Source organism: Vulpes vulpes, chromosome 11, assembly GCF_048418805.1.
Source record: "Vulpes vulpes isolate BD-2025 chromosome 11, VulVul3, whole genome shotgun sequence".
Classification (NCBI taxonomy): Eukaryota; Metazoa; Chordata; class Mammalia; order Carnivora; family Canidae; genus Vulpes; species Vulpes vulpes.
The window spans coordinates 57,911,980-57,931,775 of NC_132790.1; the positions used below are offsets into that span (position 1 = coordinate 57,911,980).

The 19,796-nt window shown below is 35.9% G+C and overlaps 1 protein-coding gene and 1 pseudogene across 8 annotated transcripts in view; one reads left to right on the forward strand and one right to left on the reverse strand.

Moving 5' to 3' along the window:
- Nucleotides 1-19,796, forward strand: part of GOLGA4 (golgin A4) — a 179,075-nt gene that overhangs the window by 119,377 nt on the left and 39,902 nt on the right. For all 8 annotated transcript variants that reach the window (XM_072726415.1, XM_026001027.2, XM_026001025.2 and 5 more), the window contains 4 exons: nucleotides 1,604-1,751; nucleotides 12,463-12,641; nucleotides 15,515-15,643; nucleotides 19,238-19,393. In XM_072726415.1, the coding sequence (XP_072582516.1) occupies nucleotides 1,604-1,751; nucleotides 12,463-12,641; nucleotides 15,515-15,643; nucleotides 19,238-19,393 (612 nt within the window). The remainder of the gene's footprint in view (nucleotides 1-1,603; nucleotides 1,752-12,462; nucleotides 12,642-15,514; nucleotides 15,644-19,237; nucleotides 19,394-19,796) is intronic.
- LOC112921666 (ADP-ribosylation factor-like protein 2 pseudogene) lies at nucleotides 17,973-18,769 on the reverse strand (annotated as a pseudogene).

Here is a 19,796-nt window from a genome sequence, read left to right on the forward strand (position 1 = left end):
ATGGCTATGACAGCAGAGGCAACTGAAAATTCATTGGCAAGCGCTTTTAAGTTAAGTCTTTCAGCCCCAAGTTCTTGGGTTGGTTCCTTTTCTAAAGCAGCTCCTAGTTGGTTCACATCATCCACCATTTTCTTCAATAGGCTGCTTTACAGCTACAGTGGCCATGCAATTAAGAACATATCAGAGATGTTCTGCTTTTGAAATGTATTAGCAATATTTTCATGCTATGATGTCATTTTGCTAGATTCTACTCCTTATACTTCGTGAAGGCCCATTTAAAAAAAGTGAACCCACCATGCAGCTTCAACAGTTAACATCTCAGGACTAATGTTTTATCTGTACATGCCCAATCCTTATTATCCTCAACCTAGAATTTACTTTGTTGTAGAGCAAATCCAAGAAATCTCATAATTTCTTACATAAACATTTAGGTGTATTTTTTAAATAAAAGACTTTTTATAGAACTGTAATTGCATTATCATGATCATCTCTAAAACTTTCATAATTTCTTAATACTATCGTCTATCTAGTTAGTTTCAGATTTTGCCTTTTGTCTCATACGTTTTTTTCCCATTTTGATGAATCAAGATCTAAGTAAGTTTCTTTCATCGTAATTGGTTGATATGACTTTTCAGACTTCTTTTAATCTATAGGTTCCATTGCCCTCTTTCTCTCCATGTCTCTTTTTCTCCATTTTGATTTGGTTTTTGAAGAAACTGAAGGCCAGCGATCTTGTTTTGAAATTTTGTGTAATCCCCACTTACCTGGTTTTTATCTGTCCACTAAAATGAACCACCTGGAAGAGTCATACCCTAAACCAAGATGTGACAAACCCTGAAAGTAAAGTAATAATTTGAAGATCATAAAATAGCTGTCACAAAATCTTATTTTTCAAGAGCCAAGTCGAACCATCCTGTTTTTTGTTAGTTGCAAATGACTGAATCAGGATATAATATTTATTCCTTTTCCCTCTAGTGACCCTCATTTCATGTGTACATTATCCAGAGAGTGGGAGGACAGTAGCAATTAGCAAATTGGAGGAGTGGGGGTGCCTCACTGACAGTAGTGATGGGTGGTAGTGGGACCAGGGACTGTCACAAGAGAAAAGAGAAAAAGCAGGTAGACCTGTATCACGGTATTAGCCCATCTTTGTGGCAGCAGTAACCTTCCACCTTCAGTAGCCTTTGAGGCTCTCCCCATGTACCAGCACAGATTATGGTGGCCCTGAGCCAAGTACAAAACGCTATATTTTTGTTCATTATGAACTCTTTACTAAGATAGGGAAAATTATAGCAAACATTTATAGGAAGATTATAAAATAAGTCTTTTAATTAAAATGTGTTTTTAATACTCAAAAGATTAAACTTACTATTAAAATAATTTTTCATATTAATAACCCTGATCTGCCAGGTAATCAGTTATTATAGTATATAGGATCGTATAGAATGCAGAACACAGACTTCAATTTGTGAAATACTAAAATAATTCTTATTTTGTACTTAGTAAGAAATAGTATGTTTTCTGCCTTTTAAGTAAGTTTATATATGCTACTGATGATGCAGTTTTGTTATGCAAACGCTTTAGTACCTGCGCTTCTGTTTAGGGAATGGTAATAGCAGAGACAAAACGTCAGATGCATGAAACCCTGGAAATGAAAGAAGAAGAAATTGCTCAACTCCGTAGTCGCATCAAACAGATGACTACCCAGGGAGAGGAGTTACGGGAACAGAAAGAGAAGTCTGAAAGAGCTGGTAAGAATTCAAGGGCTATTTGTTTTATATTAAAACTCAAAAGTCATGTGAAGTGCTTGACCAACCAACATTTAGAAAAATTAGTTAAATATTGATACTGATACAGAGATTCTGTATAAAATACTGCACTGTTCCTTAGGGGAACAGGGGGAGGCAGGGGCTGGTGAACTATGGCCGGTGGCTGAAATCCAGCCTATGCATAGCCTATTTGTAGGACTCTCAATGCTTTTTTACATTTTTATGTAGTTGAAAACAAGAATATGTGACAGAACATACATGTCCTGCAAAGCCAAAAATATTTACCATTTGGCCCTTTCTAGAAATGTTTGCCGACTACTGCCTTGGAGTATCAAAACTTTTGGAACTCCCCAAGTAGGCACAGTGTGGTGCATATTAAATAAAGGTCACCTTATAGATAGATATGCTCTCGGGTAAACAAAAAGTGTAAGGTAGAGTATTAAAAAAGTATAAGGTAAGCCATTTAACATAACAGAATTATGTTTTGACACAATAAATGCTAGGCTGTGAAAATGTGGAGATGAGCATAGTATTCCACAAGGTACGATACTGAGTAATGCCAGTAAAGGGAGGAGAGAGCAGAGTGAATGAGCATTTCAGGTTAGTGAGGGTCTGAGTTTTGACTTAGGCCTCAAGGAATGAATAGAATGGGCTTCAGAGAAGTGGAGGCAGCACGTATTTCAGTTACTATGAGGTCATCAGCAGGCACAGTGACTAAAGTGATGTATGAGTCAGCTGCAGACAATTCTTGCTCAAGTGCAAATAAAGTTGAATCATGAAAGATCTGACTTTTAAAATCTTAAAAGGTGAGTTGTTGAGCTTAGACTTGGGTGTACAAGACAACAGAAAACCAGTAATAGGAAAACATACTGTGATAGAAGCTAGTGTTTTATGTAGAAAAGAAATGAAGTGGTAAATCAGACCTACAAGCAAAGGCAGAAATCTGAGCATGAGGGACCAAGTGGGGAGAGCTCTAGCCACCTTGGGTGGGATGGATCTAGGAAGAGAGAAAGAGCAGAATCTGCAGAATTTGGTATCTGATTAATATGCAGGGCCAGAAGAACAGTAGAAATCTGAGATGACTCCAAGGTTTTGAGCTTCAGAGACTGAATGAATAGTGAGAAGTCAGAGTAGGAAACGTAAGTGGGGAAGTTGAAGAATGGAGTGAAGTGATGAATTTGCTTAGATACTTTGAATTTTGTCAGTCATGAGTTTTCCAGATGAAAATGGTTTACTGTAATTTGGAAAAGAAACTAGAGGTTTTTTTAGAAGTCAGTAACCTAAGGTTGAAGCCTGTGATTAAATCCACAGGAGAGAAGATTAAGTTTTACAGTGGTAGCAGCCTCACTACTACTACTAGTACCTGTGAGCATGCACATGCCACCGCTGCCACTACTACCAACAGCCGTTTAGGTTTTTTTAATACAAGGTTCTGTTATAAATACTTTACTTGTATTTACGTGTGTGTTTACTTGTATTTAATCCTCTCAGTTTCTTTGAAATAGGTACTGTTACTACAAATAGGAAAACCTAAGAATGTGAAGAAAGTTAAGTAGCTTATCTGCATTCATACACAGAGAGTAAGTGTATAGTAAGGGTTTGAATCTAGTTTGTGCTCTTAACCATAGAGATCTTGAGACTGGGAGAGAGAAATAATGAGGGGGAAAAAAGTTACCCAAGAAGTCATAGGAATTGTGGATAGTTATGCTTTGAGGGGAATAAAGAGGCATTTCCAGAAATGGAAAAGGTAGGTTGAAGACTTTACAAAAGGTCTTTGACTCTGGTGAGTATTTGATTCCCAGGATGCAGTGTGAAAATTTTAGAAACCAGATTATAAAGTTTAAGATGGAAAATGGATTTGGATGAGCTCATAAAATCTCTTTGTGGTTGTTTTATTAATAAGTGATATTAATTAGCTAATGAATTTGTTCCCATAAACCCAAGAAAATTTCCCTTCAGAGAGCATTAATTGACAGCAACTCTCAGAATATAATCTCTGAGGAGTTAATTGAAGCAGTTTGAGGTGTGTGAGACATTGTTAGACAGGTTTGCTTTCAGTCAATAGAAAACCTAATGCATGGTCTCAGCTCCTCATATCAAGCCTTCCCGTTTTTAGGGCTGTTTTTGTTGACTAATGTAGTCAGGCAAAAGAAAATAATATTGGTTAGAGGATTAAGTTTTCTTTTAAAATTGGAATGTATTTTATGAGGAGGTAGAAATCCATGACCTAGTGTCAAGTCGAAAGACAGAATACACAGTTAATTCACATGTAGGGTAAATGTTTCCCAGGCTGCTGTTCTAGTCAATTCATTAGTTAGTACACCCTTCCTTCTCTGGCTTCTCCAAAACATGGTTGTATTTTCTCTTTAAATGGCATTTTCATAAAACTGTATTTTTGTCAGTATTTCATAGCCTGTAGGTTGGGAAATTTTTGTTAGTACCATAAAAATATCAAAAATTAAATACTTAAAAGAGAATTATGATTTAGTTATTTAATAAAAGCATTAACTTTGGAAAGTCTTTGGATCACAGAGTTGTAAGGGCTTTTATAGATTTTTAAAAAATTATATTTGTAGTCCTAACTATTGGACTATAACAGGAAGTTACAATAGACTCATTCTACATTGAAGATACTGCCTTTTAAATTTATAATGAAAACTAGTCTTGTACAACAACTGCATTTCATCTAATGATCTTTGTTGAGTCTGAATAGACCTGTTGAAATATAAAATGGCATTTAGTTCAAATAGAAAGTGCATTTGCCAATTGACAGAAAAATTCCAATTTAGTGCTAAAAGTAGGGAAAAGTCTTTGTAAAGGAAGTAGAATTTCCATAGTCTATAAACATAATCTGGCTCTTACAGAATTCTGTTCCTCTATGAAATATCTGTCTTTCTCTTTCTTGAAGAGCTGGCCATGGGACAGAAGCATTAGCAGCATTAATATCATTAAAGCTTGTAGTTGTTAAAGATTTTTAAAAGTAAATTTGTCTACATAAAACAATTATGAAAAAATATAAACCCTCCTAATTCATTTTCAACTGTAAATAATATATTTGGTAATTCTTGACATGTGGCTATCAGTAGACAAGTAACTTATTTTTTTGGATTACCTATTTTGGAGGTAAAAATCAGCTCAAGTATATTTCCCAATACTTTTCTTAGAAAATAGTCTGTTGCACTGGTTTTCTATATGAAACCAGTTTCATTTCAATGTTCTCATAGTTTTTCTAAATGTGCTGTGATGCCTCCCATATGTTGGAGGACAAAGAAATCTGAATGTCTCTGATTTTAAAAAGAGCAATTCTGCCCTAAAAGACCTAAACTATGTGAATATGGTGACATGCCTACTTTATAATATATGCTGTATCAACTTATAGTACTTATTTTACTCTCTAAGGAACTGTTGAGCATGGTTTTTGAAGTATGACAGTATACCACTCTTGTTTTGTTATAATTATTTATTTTAGTGGATAAAGAAAATGAAAACCAAATATATTTGTTAGAAGCATTTTACTATTATTGTTAATAATAATCCTTTCTAGGTATGACTTAAGAACAGATGGTCACGTCTTCAAGTAACCAGATTTTAAACTTAGAGAAGTCTGGTGATTCAGCTTTAGTGCATAATGCTATATTTTAGCTGCTGGGTATTATTACTAATTGTCTAGAATATTATCTTTTCAATGCAACACCAATGCAGAATGTTAATGCTGCTAAATTTTGCCATAGGTTTTGGCTGTTCTGTGTGTGTGCATGTGTATGTTTTAAGTGGAGTAGGAGGTGGAGGTAGCTGGCTAGGTTTTAATACAATGTATTATAGAAACATTGGAACATAGAGAAAATGAAAAGCACACTACTGTTGTTTCAGTACACTTCCATTTAGTCTTTCCTCCAATCCTTATTTTTATATTACTGTAATCAATTAATGTAATTGTACATACAATTTTGTGTGCTCCTTTTTTTCATATTTAGCATTTTACATATTGCTAAAGCACTAACATTTTAATGGCTGTGTCTGAATGCATGTGCATTAACCATTTTCTTCTTGATCATCATCTAGATTATATTTTTGTTATTATGAATAATACTGTACCAACTCTGATGCAGCTTATTCCATCTTTGAATTTTTTCTCAGGATAAATTCTTACATAGACTTCTAGTCTTTTTTGTAAGTTACTTTTAGGTATTTAAACATAGCCATTACAAAAAACCCACACTATAGTGTTAAGTCCCCCGTCTCCCATTAAAAGGTTCTTGCCTACAATTTATGCAAAGTAACAAAATATTCTGTTTGGATTAGGAAAGTTTCCAAAGTGCTTTCCAGAGTATCTTTTGTAAACCCTGAATCCCTTTCATTTACCCCGTCTTTGCCTAAGTCATGTGTTTTGTATGATTGGCTGCATTGAAAAACTTAGATTAACTCATAACATACTTTGCTTTTTATTGCCATGTTGTGTTTGTGCAGGAAATAAGTTTTTTATTCATTTGTATAGTATAGGCCTGATATATCAAAGACATTCAGTGGAATATATTTATTTGATATTTGGAGGGCCCTCTTAAATAGAGTTATGTATTTAAGTAATATGTAAGATTTGTGCATATTTATATAATAAAAACCACATGTATTTAAGTGCCTTGTTAAATAAAAGTTGCTGATAATTTATGTCACAGAGTTTTCTTGGAGTCTTAAGTCTCACAAAACATCTTATTTTTGTGCATCCACACATGCCAATAAGTGAATCATGGTGCCTTTCCCAAGCCTTGTATGAACAGGACTGGGGTAAGGGCTATTTTTTTCTTATCATGGGTACTTAGATAAAGCTTTATGAAGAAAATTCCATGTTTCTCAGGCAAAAAGTAAGAATCAAAGTAGAACTTAAGTCTATCATGTTAGATAAGTAATATGTACATATTTTGGCACTAAATGTATACCTGGTGGAAAATTTCATTATTTTAAATGGAATTAGGTTTTCATTCATTATAGGTGATTTATTTAATAGCCGTTTATTTGTGGGTACTCGATATGTTTCTATAGTAGTCGCTGCATCCTTATGTTTACATAGTCATTGTCATCCTGCACTTATGTCCCTGTTACTGGAAAGCATCAGGAACATATTTCTTTGCTAAGGAATCATATTTTCTTTTTTATTTCTGTTCTTATTTGAGTATAGTTAACACACAATATTACATTAGTTTCAGGTTTATGACATAACGATTGGACAAGACTATACATTATGCTGTGCTCTCCACAAGTGTAGCTCTCATCTGCCACCACACAGTGTTGTTACAGTACAGTACTATCAGAATCATATTTTCAATTTAATTAAATTTATTTAGCTTTAGCCTTATATTTTTCTTTTCTTTTTTTTTTTTTAAAAGATTTAATTTATTCATGAGAGAGAGAGAGAGAGGCACAGACACAGGCACAGGCGGAGGGAGAAGCCAGCGCCAATTCAGTGCAGGGAGCCTGATGTGGGACTCGATCCTGGGTCTCCAGGACCACACCATGGGCCGAAGGCAGCGCTAAATCACTGAGCCACCTGGGCTGCCCTAGCCTCATATTTTTCAAGATTAGCCTGATATTTTCAATGTATTTAATAGATAAATTTGCATGGATAATGTAAGGAGTACATGAAATTTGGATAGATCCATAAAAAAATTTTAAAAGCCAGAGTGCAATCTGTAGGGTGAATCTTGTTATGTATTTTAAAAAGTGGTTTAAAAAGTAGATTTCCATTGCAAATGTGATGTTAAATTTCTGAAGGCTCCAAATTATTTTGTTATTATATTTTCTTAAAGGTTTTATTTATTTATTCATGAGAGAAACAGAGAGAGAGAGAGAGAGAGAGGCAGAGACACAGGAAGAGGGAGAAGCAGGCTCCATGCAGGAAGCCTGACGTGGGACTCGATCCTGAGTCTCTAGAATCACTCCCCGGGCTGAAGGCGGTGCTAAACCACTGAGCCACCTGGGCTGCCCAAGCTCTAATTTATATATAAGTATTACACTATCTAGTTTGTGCCACTGGGTAGTAGTATTATCTTCATTTTTGTAAACTCTAGACAAGTGGTTTTCAAACTTTTTCATCTCAGGGACCTCTTTACAACTGTTAAAACTTACTGAGGAATCCAAAGAGCTTTCATTTATGTGGGTTATAATTAGTGATATTTACTGTATTAGAAATTAAGAAATAAAAAAATTTTTAGTTCAATTAAAAATAATTATAAACCTGCTGCATATTAATCTAAATACTTTTATAAAAATTACCTATATTTTTCAAAATAAAATTTGGTGTAAAGTGTGGCCTTGTTTTACATTTTTGCTTATATCATTGTTTGGCATAATAGAAGATAGTGGATTTTCATACCTATTTCTGTATTCAGTCTGTCGTGATATGTTATTTTGGTTGAAATATATGAGGAAAATCTACCTTTACACAGATATGCAGATATGTATTTGCAAAACAGGGACCATATAGGACCCTAGGATCTTTGGACCACACTTTGAAAACTGCTGTTCTAGACTTTTGCTTTTATTCATAAAAGAGCCTTAATGATGGGTGAAAATTCTAATAGACAAAATTCATTTTATTGCTTTTTCTGTTAATTTGCATTTCATTCATTTTGTAGTATTGTGTCTTTTGCTTTTTTTTTTTTTAAGTTTAATAACATGCATTTTAGTTTTTTTGCTGGAATAAAGACACAGGCACTGGCTTACTTATTCATTCTTGATGTTATTAATCAGCTTCTGAGGATCACCAGTTAATCTGCAGGTGGGCAACCCTTCTGCACTTCTGTATCTATGTGTATTCCCTGCAGAGGGAGTAAAAATGGGTCTTATTATCTTTATAATAAAGTGTCCTCTGGGATAGTAAAACAAAACAGTAGTGCTCCCTGGATCTCAGAATTCTGGCATTTGTTATTGCTAGTTGGTAAGGATGTTGAGGATGAGGAGAGGCAAAGATAGTGAAGAAGCAAAGCAAATGACACATTTTTTCTAGTTTTACCTAAGGTTTATTCCTCATTGCCTTTAATTACTTCAGCTGCCTTTCTGTGACAAATTGTTTTCATGTCACCCAGTGCCTCCCTTATGCTTGGCAGATGGTAAACATCCAATAAATGTTTAATGAATGCATGGTTGGATTATTGAGCTATAGATTGCCAACCTTTCCCATTTAATTCTTCTAGTGAGCATTTTTTTTTCTAGTGAGCATTTATCCATATTTATAATCTGCATGGATGTGAGTGAACCTTACCTGAAGTAGAAAGCAGGAGCTAGAAAAAAAAAGAAAAAAAAAAAAGGTCTTCCCTGCATTTTACTTTTGACAGAGGACCATTCTTAAAGTTTGTTAAATTTTTGCCTAGAAATGTTTTCAGAGTTTTTATTTTTTAAATAAAAGTGCCTGAGATACATTGAATTTTGCTTTGGAAGAACACAATGTGTTCTTGCAACATTTGGCAGCAGTTTGTGCTTAGCCTTCCCGTTGTGTGCTGTGACTGTGGTTTTCCTGCGCTCTGCTCTCTTGCATGTTGGCAGAGGATTTGTCAGCTGTGGCTGATGCACGCTTTCTTTCTCCCCACTCACTTATCCTTTGTTGGTAATTGGAAGATAAATTACGTGGACATTCACAACATACTTCTTTAGTACTCACATTAAAATCCTAGAATAGTTTCATTTTGGAAAGAGGGGGAAATTCATCTTTAGAACATTACAAGGTATGGACACAACTTTTCTGTATCTCTGATGGTTATAAAATCAGAGGGTGAGACATTTCTGGATAGTAAGTAAACTCTCAGTATATTCTCCTTTAGCATTGAAATGGGACCCATTGTTGAAGGCAGAGTTCCTAGAGGAAGTGGCTTCTTTTGTTTTACAGTGTAGAATCCAGCATGAGTTTGAAGTATGTTTTCTGTATGTCAGTATATGTAATGTGTTTTAATGCCACCCTCCTTTTGGATACTTAATATTTCCTTGAAGCAGGGTGGAGGTGGAAAGCCATTGCATTTTTCTGTGTCTTTCAGAGGTATAACATGCTATATTTTGTTGAGAGTTAGAAGCCATTAGTAATTGCTTCAGAAATTCTGGTTTAGATACATTATTGCCCAACTAAACTGGATCAATGTCAGCATTCTTAGAATTTTAAAAAATGACACAAGGTAAAGAGTGTTTCTTAAATATAATTTTAAAGTTCTGGCATCAAGTTAATATATTCAGGTTGGTTTATCATCAAGTTGGATGCCTCACTTCTTGCACTTGAATGAGAACATTGAATTACAAGATTTCAAAGATTCTTTCTAGGTATAAAATTATGTGGTTCTCTGACATGATAGCAGAATGTGGGAGAGAGGATTAAATTTAGATAAAAAGAACTGTGGAACCAGATGTATCCTACTTTAATCATTGAATGATGGATAATCAGGTGACTTAGGAAAATGATGTCAGTGGACTAAACCATAAAATTAGAGTATAATATAGGAGAATATTCTAAAATTTACTGAGTGTGGTTAGAAAACTTAGTTACTGGAAAATTATTTCTGAATAGGAATTTGTAACATAGATTATTTGTTTCAAAAAGTGAGAGCACCCCATCTATTTTTATACTGTACTAGATTGTGGAATTTTAAGAATGAAACTAAGGAAAATTCACTTTGTATTGCCTATATATAGTTTTGTTTTGTTTTGCTTAATCAAGAATAATTTTTCATTTAAAACTCAATTTTGTTGGAGGAATATCAAAACTACATTCAGGTTTTCCAGAGCCTGATTTAAGAGATTTCTGTAAAGTGCTTGGAAGTCTTAAGATAAAATTTGACATACTGAATATATGTTACTATAGTAACAGTAATGAAAAGATGATGGTGATATCCAACCATTAAACAATATTGTCATTCCTCTTCCCATTTTTCTATTTCCCAGATTTAAACTTTCAACACAAACTGAGCAATAAGCACTTTATTATGGAATTTCTCTCTCATAATTGATAACGTGACTTATTTCTAAGAAATTAGGAAACCAATTTTTAAGAAATTAGTAGCAAGAGATATTTCTTTATGCTTGATACTAAAATGTATAGTAAAAATATCTGAATAAAACAAAAACAAAAAAATATTTTCTTTAAATATTTTATTTTCCAACATATGTCTGAGAATCTTGGTTTTGCAGGCAAATATTAGTGAAGTTAGATTAGGAATCTTTAAAAATGATATCAGCTGATAAATATTCCTTTTGTAATTTAGACCTATTTGAGCATCAGTTTTATCTTTTGAACGTATAAAACGAGTAGATTGGACAGATTTTTTTTTTATATCAAGGATATGGCTGATAAAGAAGTTTTTTTTTTAAATGTTGAGCAGAGTAAGTTGTGTTTCCTATTTGTTATTTTGTTATCAGAATTCAGCCTTTCATCTTTTTCTGTCCTGATGCAACTTATCATTAAGAAAATGCTATAGAACAGGTATTTGTCTTCAGTTATAAAATTCCTGTGCCCAAACCACCATTTATTAAGCCAAGTTGTGGTTGGTAAAAAGTCTTCTTTTTGAGATGCCATAGGTTGAAGTTGTACATTTCTTATACTACTGAGGGCGAAAATAGTACATATTCATGAATGACCTATCTCTCCTCTGGACATATGTTTCTTGATAGGATTAAAAACCCATCTTGAAAATTTATGTTGTATTTATGGTCTATCTCTATGGTAAAGGGAAGTCTGGTCTCTTCTGTGAGGTCTAAAGAAAATAATGTAGGATAATAAAACCAGTAGGATTTTGACAGCATATTGCTATACCAGTAGACAGAGAGAGTGTGTACAATGTACACATGCACACACAGAGATGCTTATACACATAGATCCATATACACATATGCATTTTTTGGTGCTGAGTTCCAGCTGTTGTACCCATCCTGTATGATTTTGTTGGAAGCAGGGTGAGCTATTTGGTCTTCTTAAAAATCATACTACTGTACCCTAGATGATTATTTTTGTAGGGCCTGAATTCTTATCTCACACAAGAACTCCTTGCTGGTCATGCCTTTCTATATATTGTTGAATCAGATAAAGATTTCTTTCTACTTAACAGCTCTAGTTTGAAACTTACGCAAATAGTAGATTTCATTTAAGAATACATTGTTTAATATGTGATTCAACTAGTGAATGGTAAAACAAAACCCAGAAAACTCTGTTCTTTTATTTATTGTATGATTAAGAGGTTTTTAAAAATAGAATTAGTCAAAGAATAATTTTTCTATTCTTAAAAATGTTCTAGTGAGAATGTAATGCTATTACCTAATTATTGATAATGATAGGTAAAAAGTCTATAGCAAACAAAGAAGCAATTGAAATTCTATAACACAGAAGTCTTCATTTCTTGGAATTTGCAATCCATAAGGACATTTGTTGGTAGAAGGAGTGGGGAGCCATTAGTAATTTAATTTTTTCCCAAATTCCTGAGTTTAAGTTCATACAGGCAGTCTTAAGATCTGGATCCAGAATTCAGTGACAGATTGGTTTCAGTAACTGAACATTTTGTGGCTTTGTTGAATGGCTCAGAAATATCTCTTGGCTTAAAACAAAAATGACAATTTTAACCTGTCTTGCTACTGCTGCTCTTATTAGTTCCCATAAATCAAATGTAAAACACGTTAGCTGAATGATAATATTTCTTGAGATACTTGTTTTCTCTTGTTTTCATTATAGCTTTTGAGGAACTTGAAAAAGCCTTGAGTACAGCCCAAAAAACAGAAGAATCACGGAGAAAAATGAAGGCAGAGATGGATGAACAAATAAAAGCTATTGAAAAAACAAGGGAGGAGGAACGCACCAGTCTTCAGCGGGAATTAAGTCAAATGAAACAGGAGGTTGTTGATGTGACAAATGTAAGAATAATTTTAGATTACAACAGGCTACAGCAATATGGAAACATAAGTTATATGCTTTTCCTACAATTTTTTATTGTAAAGAAGAGTTAATTTACATTTTAGGCCTTGACCATTTCATGAGTTCAGGATATAGGGAAAAAATGACTTTGATAGAGAAAAGAATTTTTATCTTTTTGGATGTACTTCCCAGAGATAGTCTCTGCAAATAATTTCTCTTTTATGTTTTATAATCCTCTCTTAAAATTTTTTTAGCACAAAAGATAGCATGTTATATATATTGCTCTGTATCTTGCTTTTCCACTTAATATGTTCCTTATCATTGGCAATTGGTAATGATGCTGCATTTGTTTTTTTGTTTTTTGTTTTCTCTTATGCCACATCTGTTTTAAAGACTGTTCAGGATTTCACTATATGAGTGTTTCATAATTTAATCAGTCTGCTACTGATGGATATTTAGAGTTTTCATTTTTAGCTATTGCAGATGGTGAATATCCTTATCATATTTGCTCACCTGTATATATTTTTTAGGATAGATTCCTAGCAGTGGAATATTAGGCAAAGTTATGTCTATTTTTAATGATTGTATAGTTGCTATAAGCTCTATGGAGGACATTTTATACTCTCACAAGCAGTGTGTTACTTCACAAAGATGGTGTTACCTAATTTTTTTTAATCTTTTCAAACTTACCAGTTTAAAAAAATGACATTTGTAGTTCTTTTTGTTTGTTTGTTTGTTTGTTTTAAAGATTTATGTATTTATTTGAGAGCAAGCGAGCAAGCAGGGGAGGAGCAGAGAGAGAGGAACCAGCAGACTCCACGCTGAGCGTGGAGCCTGATGGGGGCTTGATTCCATGACCCTGAGATCAAGACCTGAGCTGAAATCAAGAGACAGACACTTAACTGACTGAGCCACCCAGGTGCCCCAACATTGTAGTTTTAATGTGCTTATCTTTTTACCAATATGATAAACATATTTTTCCATGTTTAGAAGGAATTGGCAGTTTTTCTCTTTGAGTTGCTTGGTCAGATCTTTAACTCATTTTCCTATTGGACTGTTGGTCTTATTGATTTGTAGAAGTTCTACATTTATAGTAGGAATTAGTTCTTTGGATATATAGTTCACTTATCCAAATAATCTCTCTCTCTCTCTCTCTCTCTTTTTTTTTTTTGAGAAAAAGAGAGCTCATGCACAAGTAGGCAGGGGCAGAGGGAGAGGGAGAGAGAGAATCTTAAGCAGGATCCCCTGCATAGAGCCCGAGGTGATCTCATGACCTTGAGATCATGATTTGAGCTGAAAATAAGAGTCTGACACTTAACCAACTGAGCCACCCAGGTGTCTCTGTCTCTTTTCAGTTGACTTTGTTTATTATTTGTTTTTGCTTTGGGATCAGTTTATTTTGGAAGAGGGCATGCAAGATTTTTTTTTTTTCCTTAAATGCTATCTGGATTTTTGTTCTGATTTAAAAATTCAGTCTCACTGAGATCATTTTAAAATTCTCTGTTTCTTATGGCCCTTGTATGCTTTCATTTTTTATTATTAAATCTTTCATCCAACTAGAATTTATTTGGTGTTAGGAGTGAGTTAGGGATCCAACTTTAATTTTTTTCCAGATGAACAAAGTAGTCTTCAAATTATTTATTTAATAATCCATGTTTTCTCTTCTGATATGACACAGTATCTTTATTTTATACTAAATTATTGAGCTATATATGGGTCTCTTTTTTGAATTCTCTGTGCTGTTCCAATGCTTCGCCTGACCATGTGCCAGTATTACACTATTACAGTTACTCTGTTTATAATATGTTCTATTTTTTGGTAGCCTCTCCTTATTACTCTTATTTTTCAGAAGAGTACTGGTTATTCATGCATGTTTATTTTGTTCAGTGAACCCTTCCACCCCCATTCTATTGGCAGTTTATTCAGTTGTATTAAATTTATAGATTTAATTAGGGAGATTTGACATTTTTATAAGATTAAGTCTTCCTATCCAAGAAAGAACAAGGCCAATACTTTTTAATAAATAGTATGTGCATGGAAAGCTAGATGTAATTAGATTGTTTCAGCCAAGGCAGTGTGACTGTAGTGGAGTTCCCTCTTTGAGAAATTTTTTTTTTTCAAAGGTCTTGTTTATTTATTTGACAGAGTGAGAGAGCAGAAAAGCACAAGTGGGTGGGGGGTGGGGGTAGCCAGCAGAGGAAGAGGGGAAACCAGGCTCCCTGCCAAGCAGATAGCCTGATGTGGGGCTCTATCCCAAGACGCCAGGATCATAACCTGAGCCCAAGGCAGCCACTTAACTGACTGAGCCACCCAGACACCCCTGAGAACATCTTTATTCCCCATCCCATACTTCCCTGTTGTGATTGGTGTGGAATATCCCTGCAAGATGTGGAAATGCACCAACCTTTTAGGACTTACTACTGCAGCAGCAGCTGCCATCCTTGTCTTAAATGAGCAATACTTCGGTTACCTGGGTGGCTCAGTTGGTTAAGTGTCACTTTTGATTTCGGCTCAGGTCGTGATCTCAGGGTCATGAGCTCAAACTTTGCATTGGGCATGGAGCCTGCTTAAGATTCTCCCCCTGTCCCTCCACCCCTCCCTCACACCATTCATGCACATGCTCACTTAATCTCTCTCTAAAAAATAAAAACATAAAAAAATAAATTAGCAATGCTTGATTGGCTTTTCTTTTAACTATTGAGACTTTGGTGACTTTTGATTTATGTGGGAAATATGTTTTGATTTTTCCTCTTACACAGTTGGCTGATGATCAGATCATAATAAAGTATTATTTAATTGTAGAGTTACATATTTTATTATTATTATACATATTTTAAAGTGTTTCACTTTAACTATTTGGCTGACTTTTCAGAAATCCTCAGAACAAATTGCTAAACTACAGAAGCTTCATGAAGAGGAGCTGGCCAGCAAAGAGCAGGAATTGACTAAGAAGTTTCAGGCCCAAGAAAGGCAATTTCAGGAGCAAATGAAAATAGCTCTTGTAAGTACCTGTTTTGTTTTTGTTATAGGTAAACTTTGCAACTTTATATAAAGTTGTTATCTCCTCACTCCTACCTTTCAGCTTGAGGTCAGACTACTAGCAGCCTTGGACTTTGAGTGTGCAGAGAGGATAGGATATAGGCAGGAAAGAGGGCTTTCAGAGCTTGTTAACTTGGTATTGTGTGAAAATAACAGGCTTTCATTAACCGGTTTATTTGTATGTCATCCCTCTTACCTTGGCAGTAGGCTATGATTATGGAGAAGTAAAGGGGAAGCTAATTAAAGCCATGAATCAGTGACTGCATAATTCAGGAAGAATGTCTAGAAACTCACTAGACTGACTATACCAGAGTTCAGGGCTCAGAAAGTGTTTTCTGAAATGCATTTTAAAGAAGAAGAAATAATGAAAATGACCAACTAGTTTTCATTTTAAGTAGAATAATTTCATTAGTAATTTTCAAATACATAAGATATTTTTAAAAATAAAGTAAAATAAACAACTGACTGGATGAACCAAAATAATATCCAGAAAAGCAAAGGTGAGATTTTGGAGCATAGTATAATTTGAAAGTTTAAAACAAGAAAGTTATTTTTTTCAAATTGTGAAAACCTTTCATATAGGTTACCACAGAAGTATTAGTGCTAAAAATGTAGTTTGATTGTTTTTTATATTAAATTATTACCTGTAAGATAGTGTGTATAATTTTGAAAAACTTTGAGTGCAAAACGATGAGAAATAGTATGTGTAATTTTAATCATTTTTGTTATTTATTTATTTTAGAGAGAGAGAGAAAGAGAGCAAGCACCAAGTGGGGTGGGGACAGAGGGAGAGGGAGAGAATCTCAAGCAGACTTCATGCTGAGCTTGGTGCCTGATGCAGGGCTTAGTCTTACGACCCTGAGATCATTACCTGAGCTGAAATTGAGTTGGATACTTAACCTACTGAGCCACCCAAGTCTCCCTATTAATTTATTTTATTTTTTTCAAGTGTACTCTATCCCCAGCATGGGGCTCAAACTCATGGGACCCTCAAGATCAGGAGTCACATGCTGTATTGACTGAGCCAGCCAGGCACTCCAGCCTAGAAAGGATTTAATGTAGTTTATAAGAATGCTTAAAACTATAATAGGATGGCATAAGGGCATAAAGATTAAGGAACAAAGCAGGACATAAGTGAAGCAGGGAATTGTTCCAAAAAATTCTCGTCATAAAGATCTGTGTGTTTTCATGCTGGAGTAATTGGCCTTTGGGGACAGTGAGACTTGAACATTGGCTTTGTTAAAACTGTGTTCTAGAACTGTTCTTGAACTATATATTCAAATATATTCTGAGTAGAGAGAGCAGGATACAGATACACATGAGACACCCACACATGTGCACTTGCCACTTTGTGCCCCCCTTTCTACCTAGCTCCTCAAAAAAGTTAGCTTTGTGTTGATGGTCAAAGTTCAACAGACTATTAAAAGGTCCTCTTTTATTTTTATGGGCACAGAAAGACGTATTTAAAATGTAGTTTACATTAGACAATATAGCATGTCTACGGTGATGTTTTAAAATTGATTAGAAATTAATGTTTTTGGGCAGCCCGGGTGGCTCAGCGGTTTAGCACTGCCTTCAGTCCAGGGCCTGATGCTGGAGACCCAGGATCAAGTCCCACATCGGGCTCCCTGCATGGAGCCTGCTTCTCCCTCTGCTTGTGTCTCTGCCTCTCTCTCTCTCTCTCTCTCTCTCTCTCTCTCTCTCTTTCTCTCTCTGTGTGTCTCTCATGAATAAATAAATAAAATCTTTTAAAAAAAAGAAATTAATATTTTCTAATCAGTCTGCTTATCATATGGCAGAGTGCCTTTCCTTAAAGCAATATGCTTCACCAGAGTGTGTAGTGAATTGAAAATATTGTAGCTGGCAATATGAACTCAATGCAGTAAGTATGGATAAGTATCCTTAATTGGAGTCCAAAGCCACTAAATGTTGAAAGTGCTCTCTAGAGCTTCTCTTTTCATGACAGTAAATACTTCTCATATGGATGTTGATACATGATCAGGACAATTGAAGAAGCAGCTTTCTGGGATTGAGGGGATGGTAAAAGAGCCCAGGTCATCTGTAAAGTGTTATATAGGCTTTTATAGATAAAAAATATGAATATACTTTATAGATGTTTCCTTGATCTAATCCATATAGTCACATTATTTGTCTTTTTTTTTTTTTTTTTTTTGAGGGCAAGAAAGGATTTATTCTCACAGCTGAGCAAAGGATGAGGCCCACAGCCTTGGTAGCAGCAGAGGCAGCTCCACCCCCACCCCCACCCCCAGACCCAGCCCTCTCCTCTTGGCATGGCAGCTGCAGGTGGGCTGGGTCAGGAGCCAGGGTGACAGCCAGGGCAGCATCCCTCCAGCCACAGGAGCCAGCTGGCCACAGAGCAGCGGTGGGCAGCACTAGCAGCAGCAGCAGCAGGTTACAGAGTGGGGTGGGGGGTGTTTGTCAGGCTGGCTGACTCTCGTTCCCCCATGGATGGTGCTTGATGAGGGCGGGGGTAGGCGGCTGGACTGCAAGGTGGGGTGGGAGGCATCTGGAGTGGTTCAGTCGGCCGTGAAGATGCGGCTGGAAATGTCATCCAGGAGCCAGTCAATGCCAGGAGGTTCTCCCCAGTGACGGCACTACAGCCCTGGATACACCAATGGTGGCTGTGGATGGAGTCCAGCTCCAGGGCCTCACGGATGGCATTAGAGGACAGTGCTCCAGGCAGGTCTTGTTTGTTGGCAAAGATGAGGAGGGTTGCTCCAGCCAGGCGCTCCTCCACCAACAAGCTCTGGAGCTCCCCCTGGCAGTCCTGCATGCGCTGGCGGTTGGCGCTGTCCACCACCCAAATGAGGCCATTGGTGCTCTCAAAGTAGTTCTGCCAGTAGGACCGCAAGGACTTCTGGCCTCCCACATCCCAGATGTTCAGCTTGAATCCTCGATGTTCTAGGGTCTTAATGTTGAAGCCTAGTGTCGGGGAGATGGTATCAATGTCTTCCCCGTTGGACTTCTTGAGGATGGTTGTTTTGCCAACATTGTCTAGGCCGAGCATGAGCAGTCGCAGCTCCCGCTCTTTCTGCTACATCTTCTTCAGAATGGTCAGAAGCTCCATGGTCCCTGTAGCCCCCTCCATTATTTGTCTTTCTATGTAGGGTTCTCTAACGAGATATTTCTCACAAATTTTATAAACTTAAAGTCTAGTTTCTTGGCTTAGAGTTGAAATAACCAAACTCTGGAGTGGAGAGAAGTAGCAGTGACAATTTTGGGAGCCTTCACATTAAGCGTGTTTTGTAAAACATTTTAAGTAGTGGAAAAATAGCAGATGTAGTGGGGTTACTAGAACAAAATTTTTCTTATCAGTAGTAATTGTGGCAAATATTGGCTAGATCATACTGGAAAAGCCACAGTGCTTTGTTTCTGCACACTAGAGCCTGGGAAGAGAGAAATGATGATACTGCCTACCTCATAGAGCTGGTGTGCAGATCAAATGAAAAACCTGATTCCTAGGGAAGTACGTTGAGAATGCTGAAGATTTATGTGGGTCTAAGGTGGTATTTTTTTTTTTTTTTTTTTGGCACAGGAAAAAAGTCAATCAGAATATTTGAAGATCACCCAAGAAAAAGAACAGCAAGAATCTTTGGCCCTGGAAGAGTTAGAGTTGCAGAAGAAAGCAATCCTCATGGAGAGTGAAAATAAACTTCGGGACCTTCAGCAAGAAGCAGAGACTTACAGAACTGTAAGTTTAAATAATATTCAGGTTCTAGAGTTGTGGAATTATTTTTACAGAAACTATTGTTATCTTTCCAATCAATATAAAGTTGTCAAGAAGCTTTTGTTTTACTGGGTTAGATTTACATACATGCACTTCATTTTTAGATAATAAGAGCTTTTTCTGTGAGTGGTTTTAGTGTTTGCTACATGATGCTGCTGACTCTGCCTTTAGCTGGCTGTGTTTCTATTGCCATTCACTATCTTTGCACTTGGGCTTTGCATCCCCACTCCATTGTTTACGTGCCCTTGATCTGTAGGAAATGGCCTCGCTTTGTAGGCAGCATTTGCCCTGGCTTCATCTCATGCCATGAACATGATTCATTCTCTGTTTCTATCACAATGTAGGCACCCCAATGCCCTGCTTTTAA